Genomic DNA, 14,218 nt, shown 5'->3' with positions numbered 1-14,218 from the left:
TCCCTACTGTGTGGCTACAATGCCACTCCTAGCAAATGGTGAGGAAAGCAATTATTTATGAATGCGGTGGGTTTGTGGCTATGTCTATAGCTGTTTGCCGTGAATTTAACAGGAAAAAATAAATAAATCCTCATTCCTTATAATTAGAGGTATTTCTGGAATTATATATAATCTTATGAACATAATCCTTTTTCTGATTTTGGAGACCAGCTCTCCAAAAGACAAAATAACTGCACATTTTTAATGAAGTCCTCTTACACTTACATTACAGTTCTAATGTTATGATCAAGTACAAATACATGTATTGGATATTTGCAGCTCACATACAAAAGCTTCTATCAGTGTTGCTACTATGATTCCCATTCACTGTCCCAGCATTTTATCGTTTCTTTCATACTATTTCAGTATTTCCTTAAAATAGTTTTTGGGGTTTTTTCCTTACCTGAAAACATGGTATAGTTTTTTTTTTATAAATACTTAGGATTTTTTCTGTGAAAGAAGAGCGCAACTGCTCATCAGCTTTTGTCTACCATAACTTAATATGACGTGTTTGCAAAAGGTACAGATTTTAAAAGGTACAATAAGGTTGCCTTAGCTTCAGGAGCAGGAAGTTCTGCTTCCTCAGGAAAACATTTGTGACAGCTCAGCCTTCAGATAGAGGCAAGATGCTGATAATCAGCTAATGATCAGCATTTGGCTTCTTTTGGAGAACATATTTGCATACTTTTGATTAAAGCAGAAGTTATGGTGCCATATGCAACATTACGCCAAAACAGCAGTGTGTGCATAGAGCTTTTCATGCCTGAGCCCTTACTGATTTTCACATTAGCAGTTTCAGTTAGTGCCAAAACTACCACTTATTACAATAGTTCGGGGTCATAGTTCAGATCTGTCTAATGTAAGAAATACACGGTTTGCTGTGCTGTTTCAGAGCAGTCATCCATCTCATCTAATCTCTTATAAGAGTCTGTAACAGATGGTTCAACAGGAACATTGAGACAATGATGCAGTGGGCAGTAATAAGATAAACGGATGATCAAGGACATTCTGTCCAACTCTCGACTATGTTTGACATGTTTTCTGAAGCATGAGGTTTTACATACCTCTACAAAATATTTCATCCCATAGAATGAAGCAGTGAATGTTCTCATCTTTTTTGAAGCCAGCCAAGCTTTTCCTTAGATACCTTTGATTGCTGTGTAAGGCCTTACAATGTACTGCAACTGCAGCTTCTGAAATAGCCAATATACATTGGTATTTGCATCTTTCTCATACTACAAACTTTCAAATACAGAAAATCTGGCAAAGTCGGTTCATGATTACTATTTTTCTAGCACAGCAGCTGCATATTTTGGATACTTTTTTGAACAAAGAGCCACATTAAAAAATTTTTCAAAATTGAATTAATTAAAAAGTAAAGACCAAAGTACGTAACGCACAACCTCATAAAAATAATGAATTCATGCAAGCAATACTCAAAGCAGTTTATTTCCAAAATTTAGGTTTTCTTGAGTTTCAAAATGTTTATGTTCAGTATTTATATGACCAGTGTACAGGAACCATTTCCCAAAGTGTGATAATACTGACCTTGGAGACACAAGAGAGTAAAGAAGCAGCATGCTAGCTTCAGAATCAGAAAAACCACTTGTCAGTGCAGTGCTGGGCTTAGCCTTAGTATGGAGGTTGTATGAATGATGGCCTTTATTTGGGAGAGAGGTCAAAACAAAATAGCTTAGGCATTTGGCATGAACTACTGCAAAAATGTATATTCTTTGAAGAAATATTTTTAATAATTTTCTAACCTGTAACTTCTGTATGGCTTTTTTTTAAATGTCTAAGGTATATATCCACTTTTAGACCATCTGTGAAATGTGAAGCAGAGAAAAATAAAGCTCAGTGGAAAACTATGGGACCAGCAAAAGTTGCGGTGCCATCTCCAAAAAATTTTCTGCAGAAACATTCAAAGGAACCCAAGCTACCAGCAGGTAAGTGTAGACATGAAATATATGAAATGTAATGTATTTTTTGATAATATTAATGTTGAAAGTAACAGTTAGTTATGGGGAATCAAATAAAAAAAAAAATTATTTTTGTATGCTGGGGCAGTTTCCATTGTTCCTTTTATAGTATCTGTGATACTAAAATTACTGCTCTGTTTTACAAGAATGTTTCTTATTTATTGTGTAAAATACCAAAATAAGCAACAAGGAGATTGTACATGTGATTAGAAAATACAGTAAATATTTACTGTCGTGTGGTACAAAACCAGCTGAAACATAAATAAAAATTATATCTTTTTGGCTGCAGCTATTCAGATGTTGAAGATGTGTTGATGGTATGTTCTGTCCTGCTGATATTTCAATTTGTAATTATATAGTTTAAATTTGTACATCATTCTCTTCTGCAATTGATCATTAATATTAAATAATATGAATGGGGGTATTAAAAGTGAACTAATTATTTTTAATGCTTGAAGAGATACGGGAAAAGTTTGCATGCCTTTCTTGATGTTATAAGCAACATACAGCTTTTACTCTTCAGCACTCATTGTCGGCTCTTAATCCCATAGCATTAAATTGGCTGGCAGTGTACAAACCATAGAATTTTTCTGAGAGCTGCACGTCACAAAAATAAGAAAATTGGAATATATTTTTGCAAAATGCATCCTATCTTTGGGCACAAACCATAATTCTGGGTATAAGGATTTGACAGTTCTAACGTTCAGCCTCAGAACTCTGGCCAGTTCTGCAAGGGTGGAGTGACCTTCTTAGTGCTGCTGTGGTTCTAGGTACATTGCTGCCAGAATTTGTAATTGAGTTATAAAATTTCAGCTTGAAATTGTTTTTAGCCTGGAAAACAGAAGAGCTTAACGTACAGTATTAAAAAAAAAAAAAGCTGTCTAAGAGAATGTAGGAGTACAGCACCTGAATTTGCATGGCACACACAAATGGCTTTAGCACTGAAAATGCAGGCTGTCCCAGGAGGCTTTGGAGGCTTAATGCATCAGGCAATATGGATAATTAGAACCTTAAAGAAAGCTTTGGTGCCCGAGGTTCTGTAGGCATCCAGGGTCCTTTCTGAATAAAGCCTTCACTTTTCCAGGATATCTGAACAGCATTCAGTATACTGGAATGTAATAATACATCTGAGCATGAATGCTTCCAAGCTTAAGACCTTGTTAAATTACCACATTAGTGTTTTAGGTGAGCATAGGAAAGATGGTTAATTTACCAATAATTTGGAGCAATCCGTAAGATCCCTTCTAAGTACTTGTATTATAAAATTAGTGTTACCTACTTCAAATCTGCTATATATTGAGATGCAGCACTCTGACTCATTTTTCTCAGGTGAGTGACTCACAATATTTCAACTTGTTGAATCAGGGTTTCATCATAGCAATATGTGCTTTGGTGTTTGCATGTGGAGTCAATGTACCAGAGCCTCAAAATGACTATGACACATCATAGCTTCAATCCAGACTAGTAATTTCATTGCTGTGATTAGGTCCTAACAGATGTTGAGAAGGAGCTGTATCATTAACTCAGAAAGTTCTGGTACCTTTGTTGGATGGAATTTCATACCTACCTCAGAGAAGTTACACTGCTTAATCACTTCTTATAAAGCATGGCACTTTCATTGCTTGGAATTTAAACAGTTATCAGTTGACTAAATGGGATTATGGCATTGTGTTTGTGGTATCTGTGCTGTCTTCAAACTGTGTTTGATCCAACTAGTTAAAAATAGATTGCAAGGGCAGAACAGAAAGATTGTGGGTTTTTTCCCTAAAGCCTGGGATAGTGTAATTCTTTTAGAGTCTGATTACTCACCACTTCCTTACAAAAGGTGTGTTTCCTAACCTTTGTCTGAATCTTGTTGTATTATTGGACTCTGGCATTCATTTTAACCAAGCTTGGTTCCTGAGTCCAGAAGAAGTGAGGCTCCCAAAACAGCAAGTGTGGACCAGTGTACTGCAGATAAAGGTGAGCCAGTGCTCACTGAGAAGCTTCAGAGATCTTGTTTCCAAAAAGACATCCTAAAAGAAATAGAAATTTAAGTCTATGCGCCGTACAGTACTAAGTTCTGGCAAGCTGTCAGGTTGTAAAAACAAAACCCAGGCAAGCACTGGTTCCTGTGGTCATTATCAGGAAACCAGCTGTTGTAGGAATGAGCTCTGTCATTTGTGACATTACACTTATTTTCTGCCAAAGAAGAATATGAACTCAGACAACATGAATCAAATCATTATCTCTGATAATGACTGTCAGTTAAAGTTATATCTATTGGGAAATATGGTGGGAAATTAATTGTTTTTCATCAGTCACCTGAAGTGAGACTACTCAAGAGATTGCTGACTTTCTGTTGGTGCCTTGGAGAAAAGGTTACCCTAAAAAGGAAGAGTTTCTATATTGGTGGTGGGTTGAGCCTAGCTGGATGCCAGGTGCACACCAAAGCTTCTCTTTCACTCCCCTTCTCAGCTGGACAGGGAAGAGAAAATGTAATGAAAAGCTCTTGGGTCAAGATCAGGACAGGGAGAGATCATTCACCAATTACCATCATGGGCAAAACAGACTCAACTTGGGGAAATTTGTTTAATTTATTGCCAGTCAAATCAGAGTAGGGTAATAAGAACTAAACCAAATCTTAAAATACCTTCCCCCCACCCCTCACTTCTTCCTGGGCTCAACTTCACTCCTGATTTTCTCTACCTCTTCCCCCCAAGTGGCACAAGGGGACAGGGAATGAGGTTGTGGTCAGTTCATCATACTTGTCTGAGCCACTCCCTCCTCCTCAGGGGGATCCAACGCTTCACCCGATCCAGTGTGAGGTCCATCCCATGGGAAACAGTCCTCCACAAACTTCTCCAATGTGGGTCCTTTCCATGGGCTGCAGTTCTTCACAAACTGCTCCAGCCTGGGTCCCTTCCATGGGGTGCTGTCCTTCAGGGACAGATTGCTCCAGCATGGGTTCCCCATGGGGTCACAAGTCCTGCCAGCAAACCTGCTCCAGCCTGGGCCCCTCTCTCTATGGGTCCACAGGTCCTGCCAGGAGCTTGCTCCAGCACGGGCTTCCCACAGGGTCACATTCTCCTTCAGGCATCAACCTACTCTGGTGTAGGTTCCTCCATGGGCTGCAGGTGGAGATCTGCTCCACTGTGGAGCTCCATGGACTGCAAGGGGACAGCCTGCCTCACCATGGTCTTCACCAGGGGCTGCAGGGGAATCTCTGCTGCAGCACCTGGAGCACCTCCCTCCCCTCCTTCTGCACTGACCTGGGGGTCTGCAGAGTTCTTTCACATATTCTTACTCCTCTCTCTGGCTGCAATTTCTGTTGCCAGTTTTTTTCCCCCTTCTTAATATGTTATCCCAGAGGTGCTACCACCGTTGCTGACTGGTTTGGCCTTTGCCAGCGGTGGGTTTGTCTTTGGAGCCAGCTGGCATTGGCTCTACGGGACACAGGGGAGGCTTCTAGCAGCTTCTCACAGAAGCCACCCCTGCAGCTTTCCTGCAACAAAAACCTTGCCATGCAAACCCAATACAATATTCTCTGGAGGAAGGATTGAAGTTGTTTATGAGTGTTAGGGACCAATAAGAGCAGGGCTTTCCTCTAAGGGGAGGTGAGCCAGAAATTGAGGACAACTGTAATGCAGGCTGGGCAAAGACCTCACCAACAGCGTGCAGTCCCACCACACCAGAGGCAGGCAAGTAGAGTGGGGTGGTGATGAAAATGTGTCCTATCAATGGCCTAGTGACCATCAGGCAAGATGGGGTAACGGGTCAGGTCCATCCACTGATTCCACATAACTCTTCAGGAATAGGACTAGGGACACGCAGGCACTGACAGCACAGGGATGAACTGAAATGGGGTTCCTGAGCCCAAGAGTGTGGGGTGGATGCCCCAGGTGAGACTGGGCAGGGCCGTTAATGCCTAAGGGCCCTGACAAGGAGCATCTCTAGTAGAAGCAGTTTTAATTACATTTGAAAAAAGTCCTATACTACTGCAGTTAAGAGGAAATGAGTGGCATATTTTCATGAAAACCCATCTAAACCAACATAGTATATCCTAAGAAACTTCTGTTATGCCAAGCAAGCATACTCATTTTCATCATAGTACATCCCCAGTGAATTCTTTCATTGTAGATACAGTTGGTTTCTATTTTCATGTAATTTTATATATAATTTTTCCCTTTTGAAAATTGTAATAACATTAAATTGCAAAGCTCTTCATGGTTATTGCTGAGAATGTTTACATGCTCAATTCACAGGAAAAAAAGAACAGGATAGTAGGAAATTGCCCGCATTATCAGTGCCACGGAGGACAGATCACCCAGTTATGGGAATTCAGAGTAAAAAGAATTTTATAAATACAAATGCAGTGGCTGCTATCACAGGATTGCCTAAAAAGCCTCAACCTATTTATGTTGATAGAAGACAGGGAGATAAATTTCTGCTTGAAACTTCAGGACTTGTTCCAAAATATATTAAAAAAAAGGTAAGTTTTATTAAATTAGAGTGGAAATACTAGTAGCAATGCCTATTTTAGGTTCTCTATTGCATTCTTCTATGAAATGTTTATGATTCTTTTTGAGCTGTTTAGATAGCACTGATGTTTGTAGTAGACTTTTGAAATTCATCAAGGAAAAATCACTGGCACTAGAGTTGTGCCTTGCCTTTGCTCTGTATTCACTTGCTTAAGCTGTCAGCAAAAAATTGGCAGAATGATGCTGCTAAAGCATATGTGTTGCATTGGGAACCCAGGGAGTATCTAATGGGGAGACAAATGGAGTTCTGTGATGAATGAATGCTGGCTCTTTAGGACAGACAGGCAGGAAAGAAGAGGAGATGTTGCCCTTTGGATGAAGGAGCTGTTCAAATACATGGAGGTCTTCTATGCAATTGGCAACAGGCTGGTTGAGCTTGTGGGTCAGGATCAGAGGAAAGGCCAGTAAGTGTCAAAAGTGTGTTTATTATGGACCACTTAATTATGCGAGGAACTGGATGAAATCTCTTTAAGCAACTTGAGGAAATCTTCAGATCACAGTGCACCTTCTTCTGGAAGACTTCATCCTCCGTGATATCTGCTGAAAGGACAACACAGTAGGATGAAAGCAATCCAGAAAGGTTTCTGGAGCATGTCAGCAACAGCTTCTTAACACAGATGGTGGATGAGCCAGCCAGTGGTCATGCTCTTCTCGTTCTGCTACTTACAAATGAGAAAGAACTGGTCAGAGGTGTGATAATCAATAGTAGTCTTGGTTGCACAGGCCATGAAGTAGTTCAAGATCCCCTCCTCTCGAGGAGGCAGGTGGTAGTGTACAGACCCTGTACGTCAGGAGAGCAAACATCAGCCTATCCAAGGAACTAGTAGGTAGGATCCTGTGGGAGACAGCTCTGAAAAGCAAAAGAGCTTGAGAGAGCTGGCATGCCTTTAGGGACAACCTCCTCACACAAGAACAGTCCATTCCACTACTCAGGAAAACAAGATGTATCAGGAGTCTGGCTTATCTAAACAGGTAACTCATGACAGACCATTATGCAAAACGAGACATGACATATGACATAACTCATGACAGAGAACATGCAAAAAAGTGAACCTGCAGCTCTTGCAGTACCTTTGCATGGCTAAACATATGTATATAAACAATGCTGGTCATAGTGCTACCCAACACTAGAAGATTTGTGAATCACTTAGTGTTTGGTAGAAAGAAAGTAGACTCTGGTACTTTCTGGCAGAGCTAGATAGGCTTCATTTTACAAAGGATAAGGCAAAATAGATGTGTTCTCCCAAGTACGTCTGATATTCAGAACTTATTTTTCCTCTCAGGAACACAATTCTGCCACATTCTGTGTGGGATAGTTTATGATTCCTAACTAGTCTAGTTTTCATGTATGTCTTAACACTGTTCACTCTCTTCTGTGGCATGCAATGTTCAGCAAAAATCAGGATACAGGAAGACATTTCAAAGAAAGTATCTAAGGAATGTGTTTCAGAATGTAGAATTTGACACCATATAAAAAGTAAATTAGCTTGCTGTCATTAACAGGTTTCAAACTGCTCACTCAACCATCAGTTCTTATAAATAGATGTTTTGGTTTCTGGATTCTGTTGTCTTCCAAGGTTGCAAAAAGAAATTGAAAGGAATTGTTTACACATTTTGCTCAGGCTACAAAGGCAATCACATTTGATACTTCTAAGGACACAGTGATTTAAGATTTTATTGCTCGGTGGCACAAAATTCCATGTCAAGCTGTCTTTGCAAATGTAATATACTATGGTTGACAGGTATGTTTTTGTTTCCTTCTTAAAAGCACATATGAGAAACTTCTTCCATTTACTTTTATAGGATTATGGTGTTACACCAAAATATGTAGCACAGAGAAACGAAGAAATAAAGAGAGCTCAGAAAGAATATGAGGCCGGTATCTTGGAGCATCTCAAGAAAAGAGCCATGAAACAGGTATCTGATGAAGAAAGGAGAAGTCTTCTGCAGGTGCGTATTTTGATTTCATGTCATTAGTAATATGTACAAAAGATTAAATAAGGTAATGTAAGTCCATATAAATAATAAAAGTATACTAGATTTTTATGTGAGGCAAATGAGTTAGCTACTTTTTCACTAGATGGAGCTGTACAACAGTTGTAAACTGAAGGGAGCTGCTCTAGCTACAGTTTTAGTCCAGTTTTACAGGTACTTCAATTCTGTTAGATTCCTGTCCCCCTTAATGACTTGGGATTTCAGTGAAATTTCAAAGGAATGCAAAAAAGCACCTATATGGATTTACAGTTCTGACTCTTTACTTGTGAGAGAAGGAAAAACACAGATTGCTTTTTTTTTTATCCTGAGGCATAATATTGCCTCTTTTATTGGCAGTTTCTATCTTCACTTTGTGGCCTCACTGACTAAAGCAAAAGGTCATGCTTTAAATGTGGCAAAAACAGAAAACAGAATTAAATTGCAATATATTCATAGAACTATGACTGGAAAAGTCATATTTTGTCAAGCTGTTTTGGATACTGTCTTTCATACAGTTTTTATTGCATAAGATTTTCTGAAGAGAAATAATACCATACAAGAAGTAGAGCAGAAAAGAGACATTTTAAAAGTATATCCCATCCTTGAATTGGAATTTCTCATGACCACATTTTAGCCAATTTTCCTATGAAAATGAGGCTTACATTACTGTGATATTTGCTTATCAGTCTGTCCCTTAATAACTTGATTTTAGCAGCCACCTGAAAAAAGTTAGCAGATGGATGGACATCTCCAAGATGCTGAATTCCCACAAAAAAGCTAGTAGAATATCTAGAGAGAAAACACAGTGTCTAACTCAGTTGCAAAGATTAACTGGTTAATCATCAAGATCCAAAATAGCTAGCACGATAGTGTCTCTTGCTTATACAGCAAGCAGCAGAAGCGAGAAAGGAGTATGGGAGAGAGTTAAGGGTATTGCATTGACAGTAATACAAAGAACATAACAAAAAGGGTGAAGATTAATATGTTTTTGTGGTAAGAAAGGCATGGGACAAGCTGACCGTCAAACAAGTTAACTGTGCAGCAAAAATACATGTGCAAAAAGGCTGCTCACAGTTGATTTGATTTAAGTTATATTCTATATTTTTAAAATCCAAGAGTGCACTGAAATATTTTTTAATTAAGAAGTTTTGAGATTATTTTTATTAACTCAGTATTTTCTTTGAAACTTTTCAAAAAAGTTTGCTCTTTCATGGGCCATATTACTTACACAGTTATATTGTCAGGAGGAATTAGTGTCCCCAGGGTATATGGCTTCTACCCAGTGCTCAGCTGTAGACATATGGGAATTCCTGTCTTTTAAAATAATTGACATTGCTAGTGAACACATGTGCACTATCTGATTTGAAAGAATACGTGGCAATAGATGTCTGAGAACAAAATCAAGCCTCATAAACTTAAAAAAATAAAGGGAAAAAATTTGTGCTAACATTTTGAACTCTCTGTTATGCTTACTTTGCTTGGGATTTTATAAGAATAAAAGAGAATGTTGATAGACGCAGTACATATTTCTCACTCCAGCATGTATTGGAACTCCTTATATAGAGTTAGACATTCAGTTTGTGATCTAGCCATAGCAATAGTGGTCAGCATATTACATTGCTGTTGGAGGAGCTGTGAAGGAGATTTTTATGGAGGGAGTCATGATACGCTTTTGATCTCTCCACTCGGTAGGGATAGAGTAAATTGGCATGAATGCATGCTCTAATGTGTTTTAGAATTCACTGTTTTCAGTGATTTCCAAACTAGTTTTTTACTAATGTACACAAAGAAGAATTATTTAAAAGAATATGAATGACTCTTCGATTAAAGTTTTGGAAATACAGTATTTATTTTCATGACTGTATATTTGTAAACTATACCTAATGCCTGGTAGACTGGGAGCTTTATTTAAGTACTTTACAGTCTTGGGTTGCGAAGACAAGTACCATTACGAGACAGTAAATAAATAGCCTTGTTGCTCTGTTTCACATGTTGAGGTATAGTTTTTAAATTTATGTAGATACTTGTATATGAAGATTGTTAGAATAATCTTTATGGACAACACTTAGATGCTTAATACAAATGTGCAAAAAGCATGAATTACTGTGCAATAAATACACTGCTTTGAATCAGTAAAATATTAGTTCATATGAAAAAGTATGTTTTTCCTAGTCAAAAATGGCAGGGAGAGGTCTTTTTTTTTTTTTCTGTTAACTCAATTCATACAGTGGACAAAATCAGACAAGTTTTTAAGCACAAGAGTCCTTGAGTTCTGAAATAGAAGCAACAATCTTCAAAGCTAAACATGTATTAAGAATAATTCCTCTAAATTTAACTTCAGTATATTAATCAATTAGCCAATCTGGGAGAAAAGGTGCTTAATAATAGTGGAGAAGAAAGACTGAGGTTGTAAATCACAATGTGCCATAAAATCAGTGTGTCAGTTGAATCCAGTTTTAGTCATGTAGGAGAGCTGAAAACTTTAGTTTCCGAGAGAGTAACTTCAGTTCTTCATTTTCAAAGATACTTTGTGATCTTTAAGGAAACAGAACCGAGAGCCAAAAACATTTGGAAAAGTATTTTCTCACTGATAGCCATATTGTATTATTTACTGATTGCGGTATGAGTTCCTTGTAGTAGGTGTGGTTATTAAGTTCACCCATACAGTCTTCATGAGGACATTTGATGCACTGAATAAACTCTACTAAACCCTCATACATGCATGTATAGGATGTGTAGAATTTGATTATCCTCTTGAGGAGAGAAAGTAAGAACAATTGTTGCAGTAATTGTGAGATTGTATAGACGAGTTTTATATTTCATTTTTCTACCACAGTCTGGTTCCATTCAGCATATATTGGTGGATAAAAGTGTCTCTGATGTTGAATTAACAGGTTTATGAATACATTTCAGATGATTGCATGGGTTTTTTTAGGCAGGGTTTTAGTCTTGGGCTTTTATGTATGGAAGATACAGTTCACATTATCTAGTAAGGTAATACTTTGCACAGCAGCATTCAAGAGAGGTAGCAGGTATTGAAATTATTGTTGATAGGTTCTGTGACAGCTAGGTTTTTTTAGTCCAAATGATATATGTTGCCTATAGATGTTATTGTAAATGTAGATTATGAAAGGAATGCAATTATTTGGAATTTTTTCAAAGTAGTTCATAGAAGTTAAAATACTGTGGAATCAGTTTGGTGTCCATGGTCTGAGCAAAGTCTCAATTATGGAAAATGAAGGCAGTGGCAAGATTAATTGAAACTGCTGCTGAATTTTGCCTGGAGTACAAGTATTGGTACTCTTGCAATTAGTTAAGATAGGTAGCACCACTGTGTGTGACATAGTGATATCTGTGGTAGGCAGGTTGCTGTTTATGGGGAAGCGGTTTCTGTAGTGCAGATTGTAAGATAATTCCTGTTGCATTTTGGAGAAAAGAAGGCATTTGAGTGATACGAGTTTTGTGGCAGCTTTTATGAATCCTAGTAGTTCCTCAGCGAGCATATTAGCATTACATACAATGGAGGAGTTGAAGTTGCCTACCTCTAGATCACTGAAAGCATAGAAAGTCTCTTTTGTAGAATATGGAAGAGTCACTCTTCATTTACCTTGTGCAGTTTTTCTTGATGATACTGAGGACTCAAAATGAAGCGTACAGGCTTCCTTCAGTTCCTGGTAGGCTACAGAGTTGACTGTTAGTCACATTGAAATACCTTTTTTCAGTTTAGCATTTTTGTAACTTGTCCTTTATTGGCTAGTTTAATTATTGTTTTCTTGCCTCTTAAAGACTGTAATTTTTTCTCTCCAAGGCACAGAGTTGTTTAAAGACCATTCCTTATGTTGCATCAGAATGAGTCAAAATTAATTCTGTTGCAACTACTTTGATTTTTAAGCATTTAATTAATTTGGTCCAATTAAGATGATTAAACATTATCCATATACTTATCTATTATTTTAACATTGCAGTGACACTTATCAAATGCAATAGCAACAATTAATTTGCCGGCAGAACATGAGCAGTGTGCCCAGGTGGCCAAGAAGGCCACCAGCATCCTGGCCTGTATCAGAAATAGTGTGGCCAGCAGGAGCAGGGAAGTGATTGTGCCCCTCGGCACTGGTGAGGCCGCACCTCAAATCCTGTGTTCAGTTTTGGGCCCCTCACTACAAGAAGGATGTTGAGTTGCTTGAGCGTGACCAGAGAAGGGCAACGAAGCTGGTGAGGGGTCTGGAGAACAAGTCTTATGAGGAGCGGCTGAGGGAACTGGGGTTGTTCAGTCTGGAGAAGAGGAGGATGAGGGGAGACCTTATCACTCTCTGGTAGGGGGTTAGGACTCTCTGATAGAGTGGTTAACTGAAAGGGGGTTGTGGTCAGGTGGGTGTTGGTCTCTTCTCCCAAGTAACTAGTGATAGGACAAGAGGAAATGGCCTCAAGTTGCACCAGGGGAGGTTTAGACTGGATATTAGGAAGAATTTCTTTACTGAGAAGGTGGTCAAGCATTGGAACAGGCTGCCCAGGGAGGTGGTGGAGTTCACCATCACCAGACGTGTTCAAAAAACATGTGGATGTGGCACTTCAGGACGTGGTTCAGTGGGCATGGTGGTGTTGGGTTGATGGTTGGACTTGATGATCTTAGAGATCTTTTCCAACCTTAATGATTCTGTGATTCTAAAAATCCCAAGTAGTTGATGTGCATATTATTGTTAATGAAGTACTTTCTTTTATATATGTCCTTTTCATGTAATGGCACTAGGGGCTGAAAAAGAACTGGGAGGAAGTGTATCGTGAATTTCAGGGTCTTTCGGTAGAAATAGACACCATACCCAAGAAGTTACATAAAGAAAAGCTGGAATCACAGATGAAACAACTGGAACATGACATAGAAGTAATTGAGAAGCACAAAGTTATCTACATTGCAAATGAGTAAGGACTGTTTTTCAGATATTGCCTCTTTCCTCCTTTTCTTTTTCTCTATCCCTACATCTCCAAGAAGCAACCCCCTAAATTCTCAGAAGAAATTGACACCGCCAACTATTCAGAAGGAAATATTCAACTAATACAAGTATGTAGCTTCTTAGAAAAGTTGTTATATATAGCTCTCATCTGTATAATTCACACTTTTTGAATTTCATCTGTATACTTTCAACTTTTTGAAATAAAATTCTTAATTAAACTTTGAGTATAAAAGCATGAACTTGATCTTTTGTTCTTTGTATTTTTGATTAACTACTAAGATTTCCGTAAATGTCATACAAAAGCATAAAAAATACTGTTTCATATGTTTAGAGTACTTCTTTCCTTGCATAGCCAAAACAAAGTTAAATAATTGGCAGCTGAAGACAGCTTGGTAAATGTAACTTCAGGGTGGGATGGCTTCTGGACTAGTTATTAAAGAGCTGTTGCGCTTTACTTAGAAGCCTGAGCTATTGTATTTGTAAACAGCTTGGCTTTGGCTTCCGCATAACATTTTGTGTACTCATTTTTTGTTACCAAAACCGATTTTTATAGTGAAAGCCCATAATAATATAGACTTCATGCTACACAGATACCAGATGTGCTTGCTGTGTGTGTTTATGTGTAAATAATTCTGTAATACTATAGTAAATCTACAATTAAAGTAGAAAAATGTGTTTTGATTGCTATTATGTGTGTAATGTTAGAATGAAAGCAATACACTAGCGTGTGAGTCAAGGCCTAGGCGGAAATTAT

The 14,218-nt window shown here is 38.3% G+C and overlaps 1 protein-coding gene across 2 annotated transcripts in view; it reads left to right on the top strand.

The window, feature by feature from the left end:
• Positions 1-13,585, top strand: part of ENKUR (enkurin, TRPC channel interacting protein) — a 14,923-nt gene extending 1,338 nt beyond the window's left edge. The window contains exons 2-6 of one of the 2 annotated variants that reach the window (XM_010285938.1): positions 1,840-1,981; positions 5,873-5,879; positions 6,263-6,489; positions 8,342-8,488; positions 13,263-13,585. In XM_010285938.1, the coding sequence (XP_010284240.1) occupies positions 1,840-1,981; positions 5,873-5,879; positions 6,263-6,489; positions 8,342-8,488; positions 13,263-13,436 (697 nt within the window). In that variant the 3' untranslated portion in view covers positions 13,437-13,585. Of the gene's footprint in view, positions 1-1,839; positions 1,986-5,872; positions 5,880-6,262; positions 6,490-8,341; positions 8,489-13,262 lie in introns of both variants that reach the window. The other variant, XM_010285939.1, reaches the window with a different exon arrangement.
• The last annotated feature ends 633 nt before the right edge of the window (positions 13,586-14,218 follow it).

The sequence above is a fragment of the Phaethon lepturus genome, unplaced genomic scaffold, assembly GCF_000687285.1.
Source record: "Phaethon lepturus isolate BGI_N335 unplaced genomic scaffold, ASM68728v1 scaffold16284, whole genome shotgun sequence".
Taxonomy (NCBI): domain Eukaryota; kingdom Metazoa; phylum Chordata; class Aves; order Phaethontiformes; family Phaethontidae; genus Phaethon; species Phaethon lepturus.
Note: the sequence above shows the minus strand (reverse complement) of the source record. Positions and strands in the feature narration are given on the sequence as shown.